Source organism: Bufo gargarizans, chromosome 5 (genome assembly GCF_014858855.1).
Source record: "Bufo gargarizans isolate SCDJY-AF-19 chromosome 5, ASM1485885v1, whole genome shotgun sequence".
NCBI lineage: Eukaryota > Metazoa > Chordata > Amphibia > Anura > Bufonidae > Bufo > Bufo gargarizans.
Window position 1 is genome coordinate 192,083,045 of NC_058084.1, and position 24,619 is coordinate 192,107,663.

The 24,619-nt window shown below is 38.6% G+C and overlaps 1 protein-coding gene across 1 annotated transcript in view; it reads left to right on the forward strand.

Annotated features, from left to right (window-relative positions):
• LOC122939379 (transmembrane channel-like protein 2) overlaps positions 1-24,619 on the forward strand; it is a 245,038-nt gene that overhangs the window by 80,636 nt on the left and 139,783 nt on the right. The window contains exon 3 of the mRNA XM_044295446.1: positions 3,804-4,107. Coding sequence (XP_044151381.1) covers positions 3,804-4,107 — 304 coding nt within the window. The remainder of the gene's footprint in view (positions 1-3,803; positions 4,108-24,619) is intronic.

A 24,619-nucleotide genomic window follows, 5' to 3' on the forward strand; every position in this document is an offset into this window, starting at 1 on the left:
TAGATGGAGGAGGTGCAGTAGACATCGCTTATCTAGACTTTAGTAAGGCTTTTGATACTGTCCCACATAGAAGGCTTATCAATAAAGTGCAGTCTTTGGGCTTGGACTCCCATATTGTTGAATGGATTAGGCAGTGGCCGAGGGACAGGGAACAGAGGGTTGTAGTCAATGGAGTATATTCAGACCAAGGTCTTGTTACCAGTGGGGTACATCAGGGATCTGTTCTGGGACCCATATTGTTTAATATCTTTATCAGTGAAATTGCAGAAGGCCTCAATGGTAAGGTGTGTCTTTTTGCTGATGACACAAAGATTTGTAACAGGGTTGATGTTCCTGGAGGGATACACCAAATGTAAAAGGACTTAGGAAAACTAGAGGAATGGTCAAAAATCTGGCAACTAAAATTTAATGTTGATAAGTGCAAGATAATGCACCTGGGACGTAAAAACCCAAGAGCAGAATATAAAATCAGTGATGCAGTCCTAACCTCAGTATCTGAGGAAAGGGATTTAGGGATCATTATTTCAGAAGACTTAAAGGTAGGCAGACAATGTCACAGAGCAGCAGGAAATGCCAGCAGTGTATAGGGAGAGGAATTACCAGTAGAAAGAGGGAGGTGCTCATGCCGCTCTACAGAGCACTAGTGAGACCTCATTTGGAGTATTGTGCTCAGTACTGGAGACCATATATCCAGAAGGATATTGATACTTTCGAGAGAGTTCAGAGAAGAGCTACTAAACTGGTACATGGATTGCAGGATAAAACTTACCAGGAAAGATTAAAGTACCTTAACATGTATAGCTTGGAAGAAAGACGAGACAGAGGGGATATGATAGAAACTTTTAAATACATAAAGGGAATCAACAAGGTAAAAGAGGAGAGAATATTTAAAAGAAGAAAAACTGCTACAAGAGGACATAGTTTTAAATTAGAGGGGCAAAGGTTTAAAAGTAATATCAGGAAGTATTACTTTACTGAGAGAGTAGTGGATGCATGGAATAACCTTCCTGCAGAAGTGGTAGCTGCAAATACAGTGGAGGAGTTTAAGCATGCATGGGATAGGCATAAGGCCATCCTTCATATAAGATAGGGCCAGGGGCTATTCATGGTATTCAGTATATTGGGCAGACTAGATGGGCCAAATGGTTCTTATCTGCCGACACATTCTATGTTTCTATGTTTCTATGCAAACTGATGGCCTTTGTCAGACGGCTCAGGATCCGGCATTAATTTTTTTTCACATTTTTTGCGGTCTGAGCATGCGCAGACTGCAAAAATTGATCCGTTTAGCCGTAACACTCAGGACTGGATCCGGCTTTAATGCATGTCAATGGGAAAAATGCTGGATCTGGCATTCCGGCAAGTGTTCCAGAATTTTGGACGGAGATAATGCCGCAGCATGCTGCAGTATTATCTCCGTCCTCAAAAGGCAAAAAGACTGAACTGAAGACATCGGATTACTCTCCATTCAGAATGCATTAGGATAAAACTGATCAGTTCTTTTCCGGTATAGAGCCCCTAGGACGGAACTCAATGCCAGAAAATAATTACGCTAGTGTGAAAGTACCCTTACTGGAATAAAATATAAAAATATATATTTTCAAAATTCAAAATCTCAAGAATAATTCCAAAATAATAAAAACAGATAACATTTTCATGGTGGTATCTAAGATGTAGTAATAGTAGATGTTTAGAAGAGACGGGTCAAACTGAGCTTTGACAAAAGCATACCATTTACTGGTCCTTTCTGCTTCTGACTTCTAACAATTTCTAATACAACTATATTTCCATATAAGAAGAAATTATTCTGTATCAAACTACAAAGCTGAGTTACAGCTTAGGGAATTGTTGTCAGATGGATTTCTTTCAGAAGTTTTCTCAAGATTAATCTGAGCTTTCTTACTTTTGCAATTTGAAGACTTTATTACAGAAGACTCTGGAATTGAATAGGAGAGTGAATGAAGATTAAACATTAAAATATCTTGAGAAAGGAATCATCTCTGCGTGACATAAAAAAAAAGCTTTCTGAAACAACCTTCCCATAGTTGCAATATTTTAAAATAATTTCTAGGGACATTTTCTACTGTCTCATAGTATTCCCAATGACCACTCAACTCTTCACAAAATCACAACTCTTCATTGAAAATGTTATATTTTAATTATATATTAATTTAATAGCACATTTCAAATTAAGTATTATTGCAATATATATGCAATAAAAATATTGTTTGGTTTTGTATGTACATTACATTTTGGACTATGGTGGACTAACATGTTCAGTAGCTTCCCTGCATTCTTCCTCTTCTCAGTCCTGGCGTAGTGATCTCACAGTGAAGCAAGCGAAGTGGTTCAAACCCCTTTCCTTCCTTTATCCCTACTTTTAAATTAATATAAATATTTTGCTATTACATACCATATGAATCTCTGGGACAATAAGTAAGGGACTATTTTATATTCAGGGAAAAAAGCTATCAAGAATTAACAAGATGCATGTGCTTGATTGTTTTATGTTAGCTGCTGCCCTCCCACAAAATGGGAAGAAAGTCCTCCAGATAAGTGGGTAAAACAGTTTTACATTTGTGGGATAACTGCTTTATTATGATAACTCAGGTTAAGAAAGAAATGTCACATACTTCCATAAGGACAAACTACAGTAAACAGTTGGCAATGATGTATTTAGATATGGCTGCCTGTCATTCATTATATGCCTGAATGCTGATGGCCACCCTTTTTAGTGAGAGATAGACCTTTGTTCTTCAACTCACTTTTATAGTTTTGCAAGTGTTTTCCATTATACGGGCATGCACTGCATTCAGTTGCAGTCTTCATGCAGCAACTACTGACCTCCTGGACAGGGTATAAGTGATTGGAAAACCCCTCTAATAAAATCCTACCGTTTGGAAAGATCCTATCCAGATTTATGTCTCCATGGGTGGATTACATATGGGTTGCATTTGGATGACAGTTTTTATCCTGGTATGATGACAACAATATATGTGAATACATCCTTACAGACTACATACAAACCCTGTGTCATCTGATCGTGCAGTCAAGCATTACCCTCCATCTACCTCCCCTCTTGTTGTCTGTTGATCAGAATGAGGAAAGGTTTAGGGGAGTTTAAAGGGGTTCTCTGAGACTGCAACCTAATGATTAGAGGGCTGCAGTGTTTTTTTTTGCGCAGGAACGACATACAGTATGACCAGTGTCCTCAGCAGCCTTGTGCCATTCCTGCATAAGTTACCACTAAGGCCATTTATTGCCCAGCAGATGTGATGTGCATATAGATCATGTAAATGGCAGCTCACGCTTCTGGTCTAGTGAGAACCAGAAGTGTAGCAGAGATGTAAGCTTGGCATTGGAACCTCTTTTAATTTTCTATTGTGCATTTTGATTTCACAGTCTATATTCTACTGTGTACTGTATTATTACTATGGGGAACATATGTTCCATATTGAATTAACTATTTTGCAGTTTTTATGTGTGGATTCTTTATATTTTCATATTTTCATACAGTGGTATAAATATTTCCATATTTTCATACAGTGGTATAAATGTTTCCATATCAATGCAATATCACTGTATTCAGTATAAGTATCAGATTAGATTATAGATTGTGCTCCCACTCATGTGCATCAGCCCTCATTCTGTCAGGTCTAAAACAAAGAGGTATTGTTCTTCAATATACACTGAGCCTTACAGAAAGAGTCGGATACAACAGAATTCTCAATTTTTATTGAAATAACTAGTGCTTCTTACATTTTCACTGATGTAACTACTATTTGCTTAACATTACATTACAGATGAGGAAGAGGAAGAGAACACAAAAAGAAAGATAACTGGCAGAAAGTCAGCCCAAAAAGACTCTCAAAGGAAAAATGAGAGTGAAGAAGATAGTAGTGAAGATGAGTCACCAAGAGGAAACAGAAAGACAAGGAGACGAGCCAAATCAGGACAAAATAATGAGGAGGAGGAGGAGGAGGAAGCTGAAGAAAAAGGAGCCAGGACAACAGGTTACAGGGGCAGAGCTAATGCTAAGAAGAGAGTAAAGGAGGAAGAAAATAGTGAGAAGAAGGGAAAGAAGGATGAACAAAAGAAGAGTGGCAGGTATTGTTTGGTGCTGTAATGAACTACCAAAAGTGCTGTCATGTTCTTTAAGGGACATTAAATCTCAAACCTACCTCACCTCCATTTTTTCTGTTTGATAAAGTGCGATTACCCTTTGCCCTTTTTCAAGTTTGGGAGAGGTTGACTGCTTCATTTAATGACCTTACTGAAGGTAGTTCAGAAACTAGATTGCCAGCATGATGTTGTATGAAGTGTAGATGATGCCCTAAGAAATGGCTAAACCTATATCAGTGAGACAACTGGGTGGTTTTAATTTCTGAGGATACAGAGCATAGTTAGACATTGGTCAATAGCAGTTCATTATAACAAGTACTTCCACGCCAACCATAATCATATCATGCAAGAAAATGGTTGCCTATTTTCTCACATATTGTATGGAAGAACCTGCTGAAGAGAACTACTAATGGCAACTATTTCATAATTTGTCAAAAATATTCTAAACATTTAAAATCTGACTAGGATTTCTAGACAGTTAAATATGGGACAAACAATATGCACCATTTGATAAATTGTATAAAAAAATATGTGCCAGTGCTGACTCGAGGAAAACTACCCAAAAAAAAAAAATACCTGCAACATGCTTAAAATATTTGTCTCTGAATACAACCCCTGACAATATGCCATGTAAGGGCATATAAATCTCATAGATGAGGATTTCCCCATATTTCAGTGCCTGCCATGTAATGCTATAATGCCACACTGGCTTCCATTTACTGTGTAAAGAATTATCTTTATGAGATAGTGAGAATGAAGCACATTTACTAATGCTTTTGCATCAGTGAACAGCATGCCAGTGTGGAACAGTAGAGTTGAATGGTTCTTATACCTTTAACCCTGAAAAAAAAAAAAAAAAAATCAACCACAAAGTTCATCTGCACTGTTAAAAAAAATCCACATTGACTCATTAACAGTGATGGCCAGTTCGCAGTGTTCACCAGAGAACACATGCGGGCTGCCATCTTAACTCACAAGTCTGGCGATGCACAGGTAAGCCCTTACCTGTGCCTTTGCCGCGAGCCGGTCTCAAACAAATGCTGTCACCGGGAGCAGGCAGTTCCGAGAACAGCCCGATCAAGGCCCCCGGCGGCTGTTCTCAGAACTGCCTGCTCCCTGGGACCGCATTTGAGTTCAGACAGGCTCGCGGCACAGGTACAGGTAAGGGCTTACCTGTGCATCGCCGGACTTGTGACTTAAGATGGCAGCCTGCATGTGTTCGCTAGCGAACACTGCGAACTGGCCATCACTGCTCATTAACCCAGTGGGCATGGGGGAGGGACATTGCTATGCTGGGAAGTACAGTACTGGACACCTCCAGAGCCATATCTCAGATTCCTGAACACCTGTGAGTATAGAGGGAAGAAGGTATGCATTGGAGTTAGGCAATACATTTGGGAAAGTCTATATTTTCTACAGAACATTCTAATATTTTATTTTCATTTAACCTCTTCAGGACGCATGACGTTCCGGTACGTCATGTGTATTTCGGAACAGGTGCCTGCTCAGATCATTGAGCAGGCACCTTGGCTCAATGCCCAGGGGGGTCCTGTGACCCCCCCCCCCCCCCCCCCCGTGTCGGCGATCGCCGCAAACCACAGGTCAATTCAGACCTGCAGTTTGCGGCTTTTTATGTTGGGGCGGCGGCGGTGCCATCGGGTCCCCGTGGGGCTGTAGGGGGGACCCGATGGCATGGAAGGCAGCGCAATGCCTTCCTGAGGCATCGGTGCTGCCTTCCGGTGATGAGCCTGTGAGATGCAGCCCCCTGGATCTCACAGGCAGGAAGCTGTATGAGTACTACACACTATTACTCATACAGCCAATGCATTCCAATACAGAAGTATTGGAATGCATTGTAAAAGATTAGACCCCAAAATTTGAAGTCCCAAAGTGGGACAAAAAATAAAGTGAAAAAAAGTTGAAAAAATAAAGTTTCCCCCCCAAAAAAATTAAAAGTTTCAAGTAAAAATAAACGAAAACGTAATTTTCCCCAACTAAAGTTAAAAAAAATTGTTGACATATTAGGTATTGCCGCGTCCGCTTCAACCGGCTCTATAAAAATATCACATGACCTAACAACTCAGATGAACACCGTAAAAAAATTAAAATTAAAACGGTGTAAAAAAAGCCATTTTTTGTCACCTTATAATCACAAAAAGTGTAATAGCAAGCGATCAAAAAGTCACATGCACCCCAAAATAGTGCCTGCAAAAATCATACCCTACCCAATATAATCGCCCAAAAACTGAAAAAACTATGGCTCTCAGACTATGGAAACACAAAAACGTGATTTCTTTTGTTTAAAAAATAACATTGTTGTGTAAAACTTACATAAATAAATAAAAAGTATACATATTAGGTATCTCCGTGTCCGTGACAACCTGCTCTATAAAAATACCACATGATCTAACCTGTCAGATGAATGTTGTAAATAACAAAACATAAAAACTGTGCCTAAACAGCTATTTCTTGTTACCTTGCCTCACAAAAAGTGTAATATAGAGCAACCAAAAATCATATGTACCCTAAACTAGTACCAACAAAACTTCCACCCCAACCTGTAGTTTCTAAAATGGGTTCACTTTTTTGGAGTTTCTACTCTAGGGGTGTATCAGGGGGGCCTCAAATGGGACATGGTGTCAAAAAAAACCAGTCCAGCAAAATCTGCCTTCCAAAAACAGTATGGCATTCCTTTCCTTCTGCGCCCTGCTGTGTGCCCGTACAGCAGTTTACTACCACATATGGGGTGTTTCTGTAAACTACAGAATCAGGGCCATAAATATTGAGTTTTGTTTGGCTGTTAACCCTTGCTTTGTAACTGGAAAAAGTTATAAACATGGAAAATATGCCAAAAAAGTTAAATTTTGAAATTGTATCTCTATTTTCCATTATTTCTTGTGGAACACCTAAAGGATTAATGACGTTTGTAAAATCAGTTTTGAATACCTTGAGGGGTGTAGTTTCTAGAATGGGGTCATTTTTGGGAGGTTTCTATTATGTAAGCCTCACAAATTGACTTCAGACCTGAACTGGTCCTTAAAAAGTTGGTTTTTGAAAATGTCTGAGAAATTTCAAGATTTACTTCTAAGCCTTGTAACGTCCTCCAAAAATAAAATGTCATTCCCAAAATGATCCTAACATAAAGTAGACATATAGGGAATGTAAAGTAATAACTATTTTTGTAGGTATTACTATGTATTATAGAAGTAGAGAAATTGAAACTTGGAAATTTGCTAAATTTTCCACATTTTTGGCAAATTTGGTATTGTTTTTATGAAAAAATGAATTTTTTTGACTCCATTTTACCAGTGTCATGAAGTACAATATGTGACGAAAAAACAATCTCCCTGGTCCTTAAGGTGAAATAAGGCTACCACACATAAATGAACCTTGTATGAATACTAACAATTATGTACAAGCTTAATTGAGCATTGATGTTCTACAGCCTTTATGTCTAGTGCAGGCATGTCCAAACTGCGGCACACCAGCTGTTGCAAAACTACAACTCCCACCATGCCTGGATAGCTTACAGCTATTAGGGCATGCTGAGAGTTGTAGTTTTGCAACAGCTGGAGGGCCACAGTTTGGACATGCCTGGTCTAGTGTGTCATATGACACATACCCATAGAAGGGCTCAAGCTTGCCAACATCCATAAATTCATGGACTATATAAAAATAGGACACATGTTTTGAGTGTCTGCAAAAAAAATGATGTGACTTTTTTGGAAGCTGGAGGAGTCAGTGCAAATGATTGTGATTGTAGATGCAGTTGGTGTGCTGATATGGATATCTGATCTAGACATATCTTACTAATTATCTTTATAATCTATTATGGTTTCCCAATTTGTCCATAAATATGTTGGCTGTCCATGATGTTGAAATAAGTTGTCTAGAAAAAAAAACTGGTTGGCAACCCTGGTAATAGTTGGAATGTTTCCTCTAAATTATTGTTGTCTTATACTGTGGTCTTCATTCTTAATTCGTGTATATCTAGAATTGGACTGGGCTACAATTTCGGTGATTTTGTATACTGGAAACTGAATTCGCAATTTGATTTGAATATATACCATAGAGGCATGTCAGAAGATTTTATCAGTGGGGTTGCAATATCTCTTATCGATCACTAGATTGAAGGGGTATAAATGTGCTGTACTGAGGGCTATGGCCCTTGGCTCTAACTGAAATTTTGTCAGTTCTTCTCAGAAAGCTATGGACAGGTTGTGTACTAGTGTATGTATACAGTTTAGTATGTACAGTATAGCACACTGATCTTTGACAAATGCCCACAGGAGTCAAAAGGTGGTATCAGTACATTTCACAAATGTCCCTAAATACAATAAATATTACAAAATATACATTTCCAATGTTCAATAACATATAGACACAAGGGAGAAATAGGTCAGTAAAATCTGCTACAACCAGCATGCAATATTTTACCTGAAGTTTTTCGGGTTATAGGTTGGAGATCCAGGTTGTCTAATGTTCTATACTTCACTGAAAAGACTGGAACTTAGTGACAGTCTTATAATGAAAGCTCCTTAGTTCTTCCTCTAATCTGGATTGGCTGGTCTATTAAGAGACATTGTATTAACATCTCTATGCATCACCAGACTTCATTATTTTTTTATTTACTACCTCTTATGTATATCAAAACTGCTGTTTGTTTGAAGCATGTCCCTAAAGTGTTTAATTGGAAGCCAAATAATAAAAGAGACGCTGCCAGTATCTATAGATTAGTAACATTTTTACCTTGCATTCAATTATAACAAAGAATGAATATGATGGAAAAAGTTATACAACTTTTGACATATAAATAAATTTTTGCCTTAAGAGAATAACTCGAAATTACTCATGTTTAATAGGAAAGTAATTCATTCTGAAAACTTGTAGGTCATTAAGCCATATGGTTGTGTAGTGAGTGAAAAAAAATAGACTTATAAGGCATAGAAAGTCAAAACTGCTGCAGGGAATTAAAGGCATGATCAGGAAGATAAATACAGAATACTTATCCATATCTTGACTGCAATTTTGGGAAATCTAGTGTTTAAGGGAATCCACAATGATTTTAAAAGCAGGTTTTTTCTGTACAATTTTTTATGTGAATTTTCAGACTTTTTTGTGGTATAAATAAGCAGTTTTTTGGGGGTGTACTTTAATACAAATCTTCATTTCTTGCGGTTTTTGGCTTGGATCTGTGTCAAAAACCATACAGATCTGTATGATACGATTATTTTTTCATATTTTGAGTGTGGATTTTGTTTCAGATTCTGTGCTGAAAATCCATCCAAAAATGCATGCAGAACTTCCCCATTGATTTAATTAAAAGAGTTATCCCATGACTTATGTAAAAAATGAAAATCAGACATTATATACAGTAGTGCTTGATAAACTCTTTCTAACAAAGCAAGAACCAGCCTTGTACCTCACATGGATCCAGAGATCTCCCCATTCATTGCTCCGCTAGATTTATATCAAGCTGACAGCTGAAGGACAGTGTCTTTTCTGCTGCAGCTAAGGGGGCGTGTCTCAGCTCTACCTATGACAGCTCAGGAGGCAGTTGAAGGATGAAACTGAGCATGTGCGGCCTTCTCAGAGAGCAGGTCAAAGAAATAAGAGAAAGAACTAACAGCAGGTGGCACCATACAGTTAAATTTTATTGATTAGTGGCTATGCAAAATTTTTAATTACATGCAAATACAAAAGTGTTCAGATCCAGATGCTGGTTTGAAAACCGTAGAATATTATTTGTGGGACAACCCCTTTGAATAATACAGTGCTTGTTTTCCAATTGTGGTTTTAAAAACTGCATCATGGAAAAACGTGTCCTGATCATTTTTGACATGGATTTTGGATACAACATTTCCATTCCATTCAGTAATAAATATGCTTGCCGAAAAAGGCACCAAAGCTGTGTTAAAAAACATGTAAAGAATAAAACATATTAAATAAAATGTTTTTTCAACTCTGAAAATACTCTGTGTGAACATATCCACAGGGCATACCGACTAAAGATCTTAATCATAACATGTACATTACCAAATTACTGTAACAAACACAGAATAACTGCACACAGGTACATCCCCAGACCAGGTGAAATTACCATATAAAACTGAAAGCAAATTTACACTAGTCATGCCAGCATACATATAATAAGAATGCTGCAAATAATATTTCTGGATGTAACTGTGTAATTAAAACCCTGGACTGCAGAGTGGCCGTACTTGTAACCCCTGGAAATGAGAAGTTTATAATTTGATGGAAAAATGAATCAAGCCAGCAAAGGAAGCAATATGGACAATTACAATACATTAGTAAGTGCCTTGTATTAATTTGTCTACAAGATAAATGCCTTTTGCTGAAGTGAGACAACCCCTTAAAGGGTCACATTGGTGAGGGTCTGTCCAACAGATAGAACACCCACAGATGTGGAATGAACAGGGTCTGTCTCTGGTTTATAGAACCATGTTGATGAACCCATCTAGTTCAAGTTCTCTTTAACCCCGTAAGGACCTCCGCCATATATGTAAGGCGGATGTCTGGTCCCTGAACATGGTGCCCGCTTGCAGGTGCAGTGGGCGCCATAGATGCTGGGTTTCTGCTATTTTAATAAGGCTGATTGCATACATTTTACCCTTCAGATGCTGTGGTCAAATGTGACCACGGCATTTTTGCAGTCCAGAAGTGTAAGTCGCACGTTTCTGCTCCGGTAACAGTTTTCCCCAACTGAGATCAGGGAACCTGTTACATTACTGAAATAGCCCGAAGCCTCAAGCAGGCTTCGGTGCATATTTTAGGAATATAACAATACAGGCCACTAGGTGGCAGCATTGTATTGGTATAGTGCAAATTAAGTGTTCAATGACATCTGTATAGCCATCAATGAACACAATGGGCAATCTAATGATTGCCAGTTATTGCCACCCAAAGTGACTTAAAAAAATATAAGTAAAAAAAAGTTTTTACAGATAAAAAAAATGAAAATACCCCCCTTTTCTTAAAATAAAAATACTTAACCAATAAAAAAATAAACATCATGCGAAAATGCCCATATAATTAAAATTTAACAATATTAATGACAAATGGCGTAACGGAAAAAAAAAAACAGCCAATTTACAATTTTTTGTCACTTCAACTACCCAATAATTTTTTTATAAAATGTGATCAAAAAGTCACACACACTTCAAATCGGAAAAGAACAGATCGTCCTGCAAAAAATGAGCCCTCACACAGCCCCGTTCACATAACTACAAAAAAGTTATATGGGTCAGAATATGGTTATAATATTTTTTTTTTTTCAAAGGTTTTAATATTTTTTTTCAGTATTAAAACGCAAGAAAAATTATACAAGTGTGATATCGTTGTAACCGTACTGACCTGGAGAATAAACATAACAGGTCAATTTTACGTGTACAGTCGATAATGTACAGTGTAAAAAAAAATAAAAAATTATCAGAATTGCGTTTTTCCCAATTCTACCCCATTTGGATTTTTTTTCCGCTTCCTTCTACGTGGTATGCAACCAAGCCATATAGATAAGTCTTCAGGTTTTGTAATGATTTTTTATGGAAGTCAACGCGTTTCAAGGGCGGAGTGCCCCCTTCGTCAGGACAATTTACAGAATGCAAGCTTGCTTGTGATTGAGACATTTAAAACACTGTTTTGGCGGGTTAATCAGAGAGAGGTACAAAGATAAGGAGGGGCGTGTTTAGTATAATGAGGCTCCTAGATAGCCTTCAGTTACGTCAATTAGAAGAAGATACTAGGAGATATGTACACTTGTATCTAACGTGTTACCTAAAGGAATATATTGTAGTCAAAGACTGGGCTACAGTTGCGCTAGACTGAGCGCTACATGTGGATGCTTAGTCCCTCTTCTAAGTTGATACATTTGATACATTTTATATCACTAAAACCTGCATTCTCTTGCGCTGGTATCTCAGACACCCGCACACAGAGTTCTCCTACACAGAGCCAGAGCCATCTCCAGCTCTCTGCTCTCTCTGTCTGCAGCGATCCTCCGTGTTAGCTGCTTCATAGAGTACTGCCTGTCATATGAAAAGCACCAGCGCTGCCCGATCTCTGGACTGGAAATGATAGCAATCGCTGGTGCTGGTGTAATCCCGTTTCCTGTATCAGCTAGTATAATGGCCCTGCGGGATGCGGGGCTCTCATTTCACAGGTAATGGAGTGATTCCTGTGTGTTCCCTTATTTGGACGCCTGGTCCCGATATCAATCAAGTATATAGACTGCCGGTGTAAAGCGGGGGTGAGTGTGAACTTGCAATTGGGGCTGGAATCAAAGTTCTTGGCCAGTCTATGCCAAAGGGATTAGCATATTGTTATTATTATTATTATTATTACCATCATCGGTCCCCGATTGTCTTTCAAGAGATATTATAGATTGTGACATGATATAGTAAAACTGTATATATATAATGGGATTATACCAATAGTTCTCATTGCATTCTTGTGTGCTGTGATAAAAATAAAAATAATAATAATAACAATAACAATAAGTCTCTGCGTACTTTAAAAACGGATGGGCTCATAGGGGGCACAGTTGATGAGGATAGTTAGATAGATAGATAAATAGATGTATAAGACATATATAAAGTATATATAAAATTATACATTTAAAGGTATCTATAAAATTATACATTTAAATGTGAAGATAAGAATAAAATAGTAATAATAATAATAATAATAATAAAATAATAATAGTAATAATAATAATAAAAATCTCATTCATGTCCTTCATAGAATAGTCTCAATGATTTCATTCAAACCTCGTGGGCTCAGTGTATCTAATTGGTACATCCAGAATACTTCCCTCTTCTGTAGTTTTTCAAAGCGGTTCAACGGGTTTTCTGGTACGAAATCAATGGGAGTAATTTTTATCTTGTGTTTGTCTTTTTCTGGGGTAGATGCACAATGTCTGGAGACCCCATGTTTTAGATATTGTTTGCGGATGTTATACCTATGTTGATTCACCCGGCAATGAAGGGCTTGGGTGGTTCGGCCCACATATTGTAGGCCTCATCCGCATTCAATAAGATAAATGACATAGGTAGAGTAGCATGTGAGATGGTATTTTATTGGGAATGTCGTACCATTATAGTTGGAAGTGAAGGAGGTTTGTCTATGTGTAATGATTTTACAACATAGGCACCTCTTAGATCCACACTTATAGCTACCTTTCTCTTTTACTTTTTCTTGGCTCGGTCCGCTTGCTTCTATCGCTAGGGTGTGTTGTTTCAGTTGGCTCGGGGCTAGTATGTTTTTTATAGTAGGTGCCCATCTATAGGTAATATTTGGTATGGTGGGTAGGTATTTTGCTACATATGGGTCTTGTAGGAGAATATGCCAGTGGTTTTCGAGGATTTTTTGAATCTGTCTATTAGACGTGTTGTACTGGGTAATAAAGCGGACTATTTCATTAGGGCCCTTTGGTTTGTTGTTAACTGATAGGCATGCCTCTTGTGATTGTAGGCTACTCTTTTTTATAGCGTCTTTCACAAATTGTTTTGGGTATCCTTTATCTCGGAACCTATTCTCCAAGATCTTTGTCTGTATTTTAAAGTCCTCGTTCTTTGTACAATTCCGTCTAATCCTTTTACATTGGCTATATGGGATGTTTTGCAGCCATTTTTTATGATGAAAGCTAGAATAGTGAATATAGCTGTTAGTGTCCACTGTTTTGAAATATGTTTTTGTGCTTAGCAGATTATTGTGACATGAAATAATAATGTCTAGGAATTCTATCTCTACTTTATTAAAATTCGGGGTGAAGGAGATCCCCCAGTCTGTTTCGTTTAGGGAGTTGCAGAATATTTTTGCTGTGTCTTCCTTCCCATCCCAAATAATAAACAGATCATCAATGTATCTTTTATAATATATAATCTGTTTGTGGAAATCAGAGTGGTTAGTGATGAATTTTTCTTCAAATTCCCCCATGAATAAGTTTGCAAACGCCGGCGCTACTCGCGTCCCCATAGCGGTCCCCTTGCACTGATGGTAGACTGTATTATTGTACATGAAATAGTTGTTCTGAAGTATAAATGTAAGCCGTCGAGGAGAAATTCTATTTGGGGTGATGTTAGCGTATCATCCTTTTGTAGAACCGTTTTTATACACTCTATTCCTATATCGTGCTCAATGTTCGAGTAGAGGGCTGTGACGTCCATTGTGAGAAGGCCATATGTGTCCTTCCACTCTATTTGTTTAAGTTCTCGGATCAATTGGCTCGAGTCGTGGAGGTAGCTTGGCAAATTCTTCACGTAGGGTTGTAAGAACATGTCCATGAACTGTGATAGATTACTGGTAGCACATTTTGTGTTTGAAACAATAGGTCTGCCGGGGGGATTTTGTATGCTTTTATGGATTTTGGGCAAGTGGTAGAAATATGGGATACATGGTGTTTTTGGAGACAAGAAGTTACGTTCCTTTTTATTAATATACCCTTTTTCATATGCCTTCTTAACCAGGGTATTTCGTTTTTTTGTATGCAATGTCCCTGGCTATGTAATGGGAAGAAATTGGATTTAGGTCGAACTTCTATATGTCTGAAGTTGTCCGTATCTGTTGTTTGGATTTCTCCATTGTTTTCTATGATCTCTTTTCTACTAGTTGATCTTTTGTTTTGTCTTTGGGTAGGTATTTTGTTTTTTTCCAGGTCAAAATGTCTCTTTATTGTTAAATTACGTCTAAACTTCTGGACATCTATGAATAGACCTAGAGGGTCGATCTTGTTTTGGGGGCAAAATGACAGTCCTTTCTGTAGAAGGATGGTTTCATGGGTTGTTAACGTGTGTGATGATAAATTAAATATTTTCACTGTGGATGTTTCTTTAGTAGAGGTAGGGGGTTCAAGTTTCTTTGAATTTGCATTTACATCACTCTTCCTTTTTTGGTGTTGTCCCCCTCTCTTTCCTCGTGTTCTAGTTTTATTTTTATTTTTGGGAAATATTGGGTAATCTGTGGGTTCGATTTTAGACGGGGGGGGGGGGGGGAGGGACGTAACCCTACTTCTAAAAAAGGAGCACTCGGTGCATTGGGTAATCTGGCATGATTTAAAAATGGTACAAATGCATTAGAGCCTGATGCTGTGTTATCAATAACCGAAATATGTTCATCAATTTCGATCAAAGGGAAAATGTGGGGACTGGGGGTGGGGGAAAGGTGGAGGGTATAGTCGTGGGGGTGGGATATGTTGTCAGGGTCCTCTATGGTCCCTATGGGGGTGAGACCTACAACAATATAAAACACATCCAGATTTCCCTACAATTAATCTTAGTGTGACTAATAGAATTTATGAAAATGAACAGGATATTATAGCAAAAAAATCTCACAAATTAATAAGAGACAGGCTGGATAGAGAACAGGACATATATCGCAACCCCACAAACAGGAACAGACCTAACACACAGACACAGGAACCAGCACCCCTAGATCCACATAGGAATCAAGGAAAAATGAGAGACACAACAAACAAAATGAGAAAATATGATGGGAATTCAAAAACCAGGTTTTTCACAAACCAGACATACAAAAAAACAAATACAGTCAAAACACACGAAAATCACAAGAGGAGTTCTGAACAATACCACTGGCCCAGTGATAATGCATATCTCATCAAGGCAGCAGCAAAGGACCCCCCAGCCATCCCCAGACCATGTGAGGAGAATAGTAACATGACCAAGGATCCCCTTAACACCAAATCTGATAATCCCAGTACCATAAAAAACACCAGCCACACAGACACAGATGAGTTTCTGGAAAAATTCAGAGCATTAAAATCAAAATATTTTGATTATAAATCAAGAAAAAATACATCTATTTATGGGACACATCACAGCCCCGAGAAAAACATACCTAAACCGACAAACATCGAGTCAGGACCCGCTCACAGTAACACCATACACCCCCATAATATTCCCAATTCAGGTCTCCCCCCCATAGGGACCATAGAGGACCCTGACAACATATCCCACCCCCACGACTATACCCTCCACCTTTCCCCCACCCCCAGTCCCCACATTTTCCCTTTGATCGAAATTGATGAACATATTTCGGTTATTGATAACACAGCATCAGGCTCTAATGCATTTGTACCATTTTTAAATCATGCCAGATTACCCAATGCACCGAGTGCTCCTTTTTTAGAAGTAGGGTTACGTCCCTCCCCCCCCCCCCCCCCGTCTAAAATCGAACCCACAGATTACCCAATATTTCCCAAAAATAAAAATAAAACTAGAACACGAGGAAAGAGAGGGGGACAACACCAAAAAAGGAAGAGTGATGTAAATGCAAATTCAAAGAAACTTGAACCCCCTACCTCTACTAAAGAAACATCCACAGTGAAAATATTTAATTTATCATCACACACGTTAACAACCCATGAAACCATCCTTCTACAGAAAGGACTGTCATTTTGCCCCCAAAACAAGATCGACCCTCTAGGTCTATTCATAGATGTCCAGAAGTTTAGACGTAATTTAACAATAAAGAGACATTTTGACCTGGAAAAAAACAAAATACCTACCCAAAGACAAAACAAAAGATCAACTAGTAGAAAAGAGATCATAGAAAACAATGGAGAAATCCAAACAACAGATACGGACAACTTCAGACATATAGAAGTTCGACCTAAATCCAATTTCTTCCCATTACATAGCCAGGGACATTGCATACAAAAAAAACGAAATACCCTGGTTAAGAAGGCATATGAAAAAGGGTATATTAATAAAAAGGAACGTAACTTCTTGTCTCCAAAAACACCATGTATCCCATATTTCTACCACTTGCCCAAAATCCATAAAAGCATACAAAATCCCCCCGGCAGACCTATTGTTTCAAACACAAAATGTGCTACCAGTAATCTATCACAGTTCATGGACATGTTCTTACAACCCTACGTGAAGAATTTGCCAAGCTACCTCCACGACTCGAGCCAATTGATCCGAGAACTTAAACAAATAGAGTGGAAGGACACATATGGCCTTCTCACAATGGACGTCACAGCCCTCTACTCGAACATTGAGCACGATATAGGAATAGAGTGTATAAAAACGGTTCTACAAAAGGATGATACGCTAACATCACCCCAAATAGAATTTCTCCTTGACGGCTTACGTTTTATACTTCAGAACAACTATTTCATGTACAATAATACAGTCTACCATCAGTGCAAGGGGACCGCTATGGGGACGCGAGTAGCGCCGGCGTTTGCAAACTTATTCATGGGGGAATTTGAAGAAAAATTCATCACTAACCACTCTGATTTCCACAAAAAGATTATATATTATAAAAGATACATTGATGATCTGTTTATTATTTGGGATGGGAAGGAAGACACAGCAAAAATATTCTGCAACTCCCTAAACGAAACAGACTGGGGGATCTCCTTCACCCCGAATTTTAATAAAGTAGAGATAGAATTCCTAGACATTATTATTTCATGTCACAATAATCTGCTAAGCACAAAAACATATTTCAAAACAGTGGACACTAACAGCTATATTCACTATTCTAGCTTTCATCATAAAAAATGGCTGCAAAACATCCCATATAGCCAATGTAAAAGGATTAGACGGAATTGTACAAAGAACGAGGACTTTAAAATACAGACAAAGATCTTGGAGAATAGGTACCGAGATAAAGGATACCCAAAACAATTTGTGAAAGACGCTATAAAAAAGAGTAGCCTACAATCACAAGAGGCATGCCTATCAGTTAACAACAAACCAAAGGGCCCTAATGAAATAGTCCGCTTTATTACCCAGTACAACACGTCTAATAGACAGATTCAAAAAATCCTCGAAAACCACTGGCATATTCTCCTACAAGACCCATATGTAGCAAAATACCTACCCACCATACCAAATATTACCTATAGATGGGCACCTACTATAAAAAACATACTAGCCCCGAGCCAACTGAAACAACACACCCTAGCGATAGAAGCAAGCGGACCGAGCCAAGAAAAAGTAAAAGAGAAAGGTAGCTATAAGTGTGGATCTAAGAGGTGCCTATGTTGTAAAATCATTACACATAGACAAACCTCCTTCACTTCCAACTATAATGGTACGACATTCCCAATAAAATACCATCTCACATGCTACTCTACCTATGTCATTTATCTTATTGAATGCGGATGAGGCCTACAATATGTGGGCCGAACCACCCAAGCCCTTCATTGCCGGGTGAATCAACATAGGTATAACATCCGCAAACAATATCTAAAACATGGGGTCTCCAGACATTGTGCATCTACCCCAGAAAAAGACAAACACAAGATAAAAATTACTCCCATTGATTTCGTACCAGAAAACCCGTTGAACCGCTTTGAAAAACTACAGAAGAGGGAAGTATTCTGGATGTACCAATTAGATACACTGAGCCCACGAGGTTTGAATAAAATCATTGAGACTATTCTATGAAGGACATGAATGAGATTTTTTGATATAATAAAAATAATACACATATATAATACTAAATAAGGATTATGTAATGATCAACAATATATATCCGAGAGACAATGACGCACAACCCTGTGTGTGTATATGTGTGTGTATGTATGTTTGTATGCATGTATATATATGTATGTGCGTTTACATGTGCTTGTGTGGGTATATATATGTGTATATATATATATATATATACATGCATATATGCCTGTACAAACCCTCTATGATAATGGTCCATATAAAATTAGGACCAGCAGAATGATGATAGAGAATATTGAATATATACCTTCATTACATATATCCATCCGTATGCACATTTATCGTACTTTATGTGATTTTATTTTGTTTAATCCTGTGCAACTTGATGAGTCAATTTTTATCTTAATTTTGTTTACATTGATATCTATTTATGTTTATTTTACCTTTTTTATTATTATTATTATTATTATTATTATTACTATTTTATTCTTATCTTCACATTTAAATGTATAATTTTATAGATACCTTTAAATGTATAATTTTATATATACTTTATATATGTCTTATACATCTATTTATCTATCTATCTAACTATCCTCATCAACTGTGCCCCCTATGAGACCATCCGTTTTTAAAGTACGCAGAGACTTATTGTTATTGTTATTATTATTATTATTATTATTTTATTTTTATCACAGCACACAAGAATGCAATGAGAACTATTGGTATAATCCCATTATATATATACAGTTTTACTATATCAAGTCACAATCTATAATATCTCTTGAAAGACAATCGGGGACCGATGATGGTAATAATAATAATAATAATAACAATATGCTAATCCCTTTGGCATAGACTGGCCAAGAACTTTGATTCCAGCCCCAATTGCAAGTTCACACTCACCCCCGCTTTACACCGGCAGTCTATATACTTGATTGATATCGGGACCAGGCGTCCAAATAAGGGAACACACAGGAATCACTCCATTACCTGTGAAATGAGAGCCCCGCATCCCGCAGGGCCATTATACTAGCTGATACAGGAAACGGGATTACACCAGCACCAGCGATTGCTATCATTTCCAGTCCAGAGATCGGGCAGCGCTGGTGCTTTTCATATGACAGGCAGTACTCTATGAAGCAGCTAACACGGAGGATCGCTGCAGACAGAGAGAGCAGAGAGCTGGAGATGGACTCTGGCTCTGTGTAGGAGAACTCTGTGTGCGGGTGTTCTGAGATACCAGCGCAAGAGAATGCAGGTTTTAGTGATATAAAATGTATCAAATGTATCAACTTAGAAGAGGGACTAAGCATCCACATGTAGCGCTCAGTCTAGCGCAACTGTAGCCCAGTCTTTCACTACAATATATTCCTTTAGGTAACACGTTAGATACAAGTGTACATATCTCCTAGTATCTTCTTCTAATTGACGTAATTGAAGGCTATCTAGGAGCCTCATTATACTAAACACGCCCCTCCTTATCTCTGTACCTCTCTCTGATTAACCCGCCAAAACAGTGTTTTAAATGTCTCAATCACAAGCAAGCTTGCATTCTGTAAATTGTCCTGACGAAGGGGGCACTCCGCCCTTGAAATGCGTTGACTTCAATAAAAAATCATTACAAAACCTGAAGACTTATCTATATGCCTGCAGCGCCGGATAGTGGTCTCCCACTTTTATGATTATCTGTATACCATTTGTTCCTGGAACTATCGAGACAGGAAGAGGCCCAGGCAGCAGCACGGCATCCCCTTAAGCTGGTGGGGATAGATACCAGCTAAGGCACCTACAGCTGTTGTGACTCCTCACAACAGCATCTGGTAAGCGAACTACGCACCTAATATTATATTATTTATAAGACGGTACCACACATGAGGCACTGTGTTTTTTCTTCTTTTCTTGCCTTTATGTAGAGTTCAGCAGATTTCTGTTATTTTACCACATCATTCTTCATGTGCTTGGAAACATTAGTGTTCCATTTGTATATGGGTTTGCTGTGTTAACTTGCTTTTAACTACTACTGAATTACTGAACAGCATGCGCTTTCTCAGGGTGGTGAGTTATTTATTTTAAAAAGCTTATTGATTCCCCATTGATTTACCAGTAGCTTTGTATTGATATTGCAGTTTTTTTTTTGCAATGTTTATTGCTATAGTGTTTATGATGAAATACAATCCTTTTTATGTGAGCACATCGCCGATCCACAGTTATGAGCTGTGCAATTTCACAAAATCCAAGAATATTAGTCCTGGTGTCAGAAATATAAAGGTTCTGGACAACGATGAGAGCTGTAGTTTGCAAAAGCTTGAAAGCCACAGGTTGAAAAACATTTTTTACACACAGCTTTTTGTTTGTTTTTTTATGCAGATTTGTGACCAAAAGCCAGAAGTGGATCCAGTATAAGCCCTTCCTTTATATTTATCACCCCCCCCCCCCCCCCTCACTTCTGCACTTCTGGTCTCATGCACACGCCATAGCCGTTTTTGTGGTCTACAAATTACCGATCCTTAAAATACGAATACTGGCCGTGTAAGTTCTGCCTATTCATGTCTACAAAATTATTTTCATGGAATGTATGTGCAGATGCGGACAGCACACCATGTGTTGTCCACATCTATTGTGGCCCCATTGAAATAAATAAATGGGTCCACATTCAATCCACAAAAAATGTGGATCAGATGCGAACCAAAACCACGCTCATGTGCATGAGGCCTTACTCTGTATGTTACTCTTAGGGTCCATTAACACGTCCGTGGTGTATTGCGGATCCGCAATACACCCAGCCGGCACCCCCCATAGAACTGCCTATTCTTGTCCGCAATTGCGGATAAGAATAGGACTTGTTCTATTTTTTTGCGGAGACGTGGCCCGAAAGTTCAGGGCCGAAGCCCGGAAGATCGGGACTGCGCTCCGGAAATGCGGATGCGGAGAGCCCATAGTGTGCTCTCTGCATCCATTCCTGCCCTATTGAGAATGAATGGTTCCGCACCCGTTCCTGATATTGCAGAATGGATGCGGACCCATTTGCGGACGTGTGAATGGACCCTTATTCGGGTCAATAGCATTTGTATTCAATGTCTTATGGATCAGACTTCCTAAAAGGACTGGCAGTTGCCAAGGATTTTCACAGACACAATAGCTCTGTGTGGAAATATAAGATCTGTGCTCTAAAGTAAAGAAATGGAGCTTAGACTATTTAAATATATTGAGAAAATGCTTATGATCAAATTGCCTTTAGATGCCTGCTACAAACTTCTTGTAATAAAAGATTTTTCAAGATCCAATTTAAGGATTGGCCTATTAAGATAACCCTTTTTCATTGGCTCTATTTGGGCTAAGGATAAAAATTTGGGTGTTCTCCCACTCCGAAAAACCCAATTTGCCGAAGTGCAGAGCCATGTAATACCATATTCCTCCTGCAGTGACCACTGCAGCTTTACATGGTGATAACAGCTGATTGCCATTGGGTCCTCGTTTAGACAAAAGATAGTCCAGATGAGACAATTATTTAGGGTGCCTTCAAACACTAAAGATTTTATTGTCAAATTTTCTGCAACTGAAAGTCAGTTACATTCATTTCAATGGGACATTCAGGTGGATCAAACATATTTTCATAGTTACATAGTTAATACGGTTAAAAAAAGACATAAGTCCGTCAAGTTCAACCACGGGAAAGGTGGAGATGCGAATCCCAGAAGGAAGTGAGACTCAGACTTTCTACACATTTCCCTAAGCATTAATGTCATTTACTTTTAAGAATTCATCTAAACCCTTTTTAAAACTGTCCACTCTTCCTGCTGTGACCACGTCCTGAGGAAGTCTATTCCACAGATTCACAGTTCTTACAGTAAAGAAGTTTTGACGCTTCTGGAGACTGAACTTTTTCTTCTTCAGTCGGAGGCAGTGCCCCCTTGTCTTTTAAGGACATTTGACATGGAACAGTTTTTCACTGTATTTTTGGTATGGCCCATTTATATATTTGTATAAGTTAATCATGTCCCCCCTTATATGTCACTTCTCAAGACTAAATAAATTTAATTATTTTAATCTTTCTTCATAACTAAGACCCTCCATGCCCCTTATCAACTGAACTGCATATTCCAGATAAGGCCGCACCAACGCTTTGTAAAGTGGTAATATTACATCCCTGCCCCCCGAGTCCATGCCTCGTTTAATGCATGATAGTATCCTGGTGGCCTTAGAAGCAGCTGATTGGCATTGTATGCTGTTATTTAATCTACCATCTACAAGGACACCCAAATCCTTCACTATATGTGAATCTCACAGTGTTACATCACCTAGGACATATGATGCACAGAGATTATTACTACCAAAAGGCATAACTTTAAATTTATCCACATTGAACCTCATTTGCCAAGTTGATGCCCAATCACCCAGTGTTCAAGTCAGCTTGTAGTATATGGACATCTTCCATAGACTGTACAGTACTACATAGCTTAGTGTCATCTGCAAAAATAGAAATGGTGCTATTAACCCCCTCCTCAATATCATTAATAAATAAATTAAATAATAGAGGGCCCAGCGCTGAACCTTGGGGTACACCACTTATAACGCCGGTGCATCCTGAATATAAATCATTGATCACAACTCTCTGCACACGGTCCTTTAGCCAGTTTTCAATCCAATTACAAACTATACTTTCCAAGCCAATAGACATTACTTTACTTATTAAGCGTCTATGAGGGATAGTATCAAAAGCCTTTGCAAAATCCAGAAACACTACATCCACAGCCTCCCCTCTGTCCGGGCTACTACCCACCTCCTCATAAAAACAAATCAGGTTAGTCTGACAACTTCTGTTCTTGCTAAACCCATGCTGGTTATCACTTATAATATTATATACAGTCACATACTCCTGTATATAGTCCCTTAAGAGTCCTTCAAACAATTTTCAGTTGTGGGAAATTCTTCAACAAATCTTCAGCGTGAGAAGGCATCTGTAATGTCAGTAGGTAGGGACGGACACGGAAAGTGAGTGCTAATTAGAACCCTCAAATACACCACTGGTCAATAAGACCAAAGAAAGTCCCTGTAGGGGTCTACTAATTTGGAAAATTTAAGACATATACTTTATTAAGTTCACTTAAAAGGGGGGTTTATAGATGCCCCAAAATACCACACATTTTAAAACTGTCAGACGGCAATGCAAATTTGTGTAAAGGCTTACTTTTCTCTCATTTAATAAAAGAGATATAATTGTGCAGGTGGGTGGTTGGTAACAGTTAACCACACTTTGAATATATCCCTATTTCTTGGTGTCCTGGGACCTGGGCCCAAGTCCCGACTGCCAATCCGTGTTATAACAATTGGGTTCCTTTGCACTGGTACCACAACACACACCACACTGATTCAATGCACACTACTGAAGCCCTACTACTAAGTAGGGTTGACACATTTGCTGCCGACTGATCTAAAAAGAGAGCGCCTAACACTAGTCCCCACCCGACATGTTTCGCCGCGATGCGGCTTCGTCAGGGGTTTGGGGTATTAGCCTAATACCCCAAACCCCTGACGAAGCCGCATCGCGGCAAAACATGTCGGGAGGGGACTAGTGTTAGGCGCTCTCTTTTTAGATCAGTCGGCAGCAAATGTGTCAAGCCTACTTAGTAGTAGGGCTTCAGTAGTGTGCATTGAATCAGTGTGGTGTGTGTTGTGGTACCAGTGCAAAGGAACCCAATTGTTATAACACGGATTGGCAGTCGGGACTTGGGCCCAGGTCCCAGGACACCAAGAAATAGGGATATATTCAAAGTGTGGTTAACTGTTACCAACCACCCACCTGCACAATTATATCTCTCTTATTAAATGAGAGAAAAGTAAGCCTTTACACAAATTTGCATTGCCGTCTGACAGTTTTAAAATGTGTGGTATTTTGGGGCATCTATAAACCCCCCTTTTAAGTGAACTTAATAAAGTATATGTCTTAAATTTTACAAATTAGTAGACCCCTACAGGGACTTTCTTTGGTCTTATTGACCAGTGGTGTATTTGAGGGTTAATTCCCGAGGGTCTTACTAGGGCCCAATTTC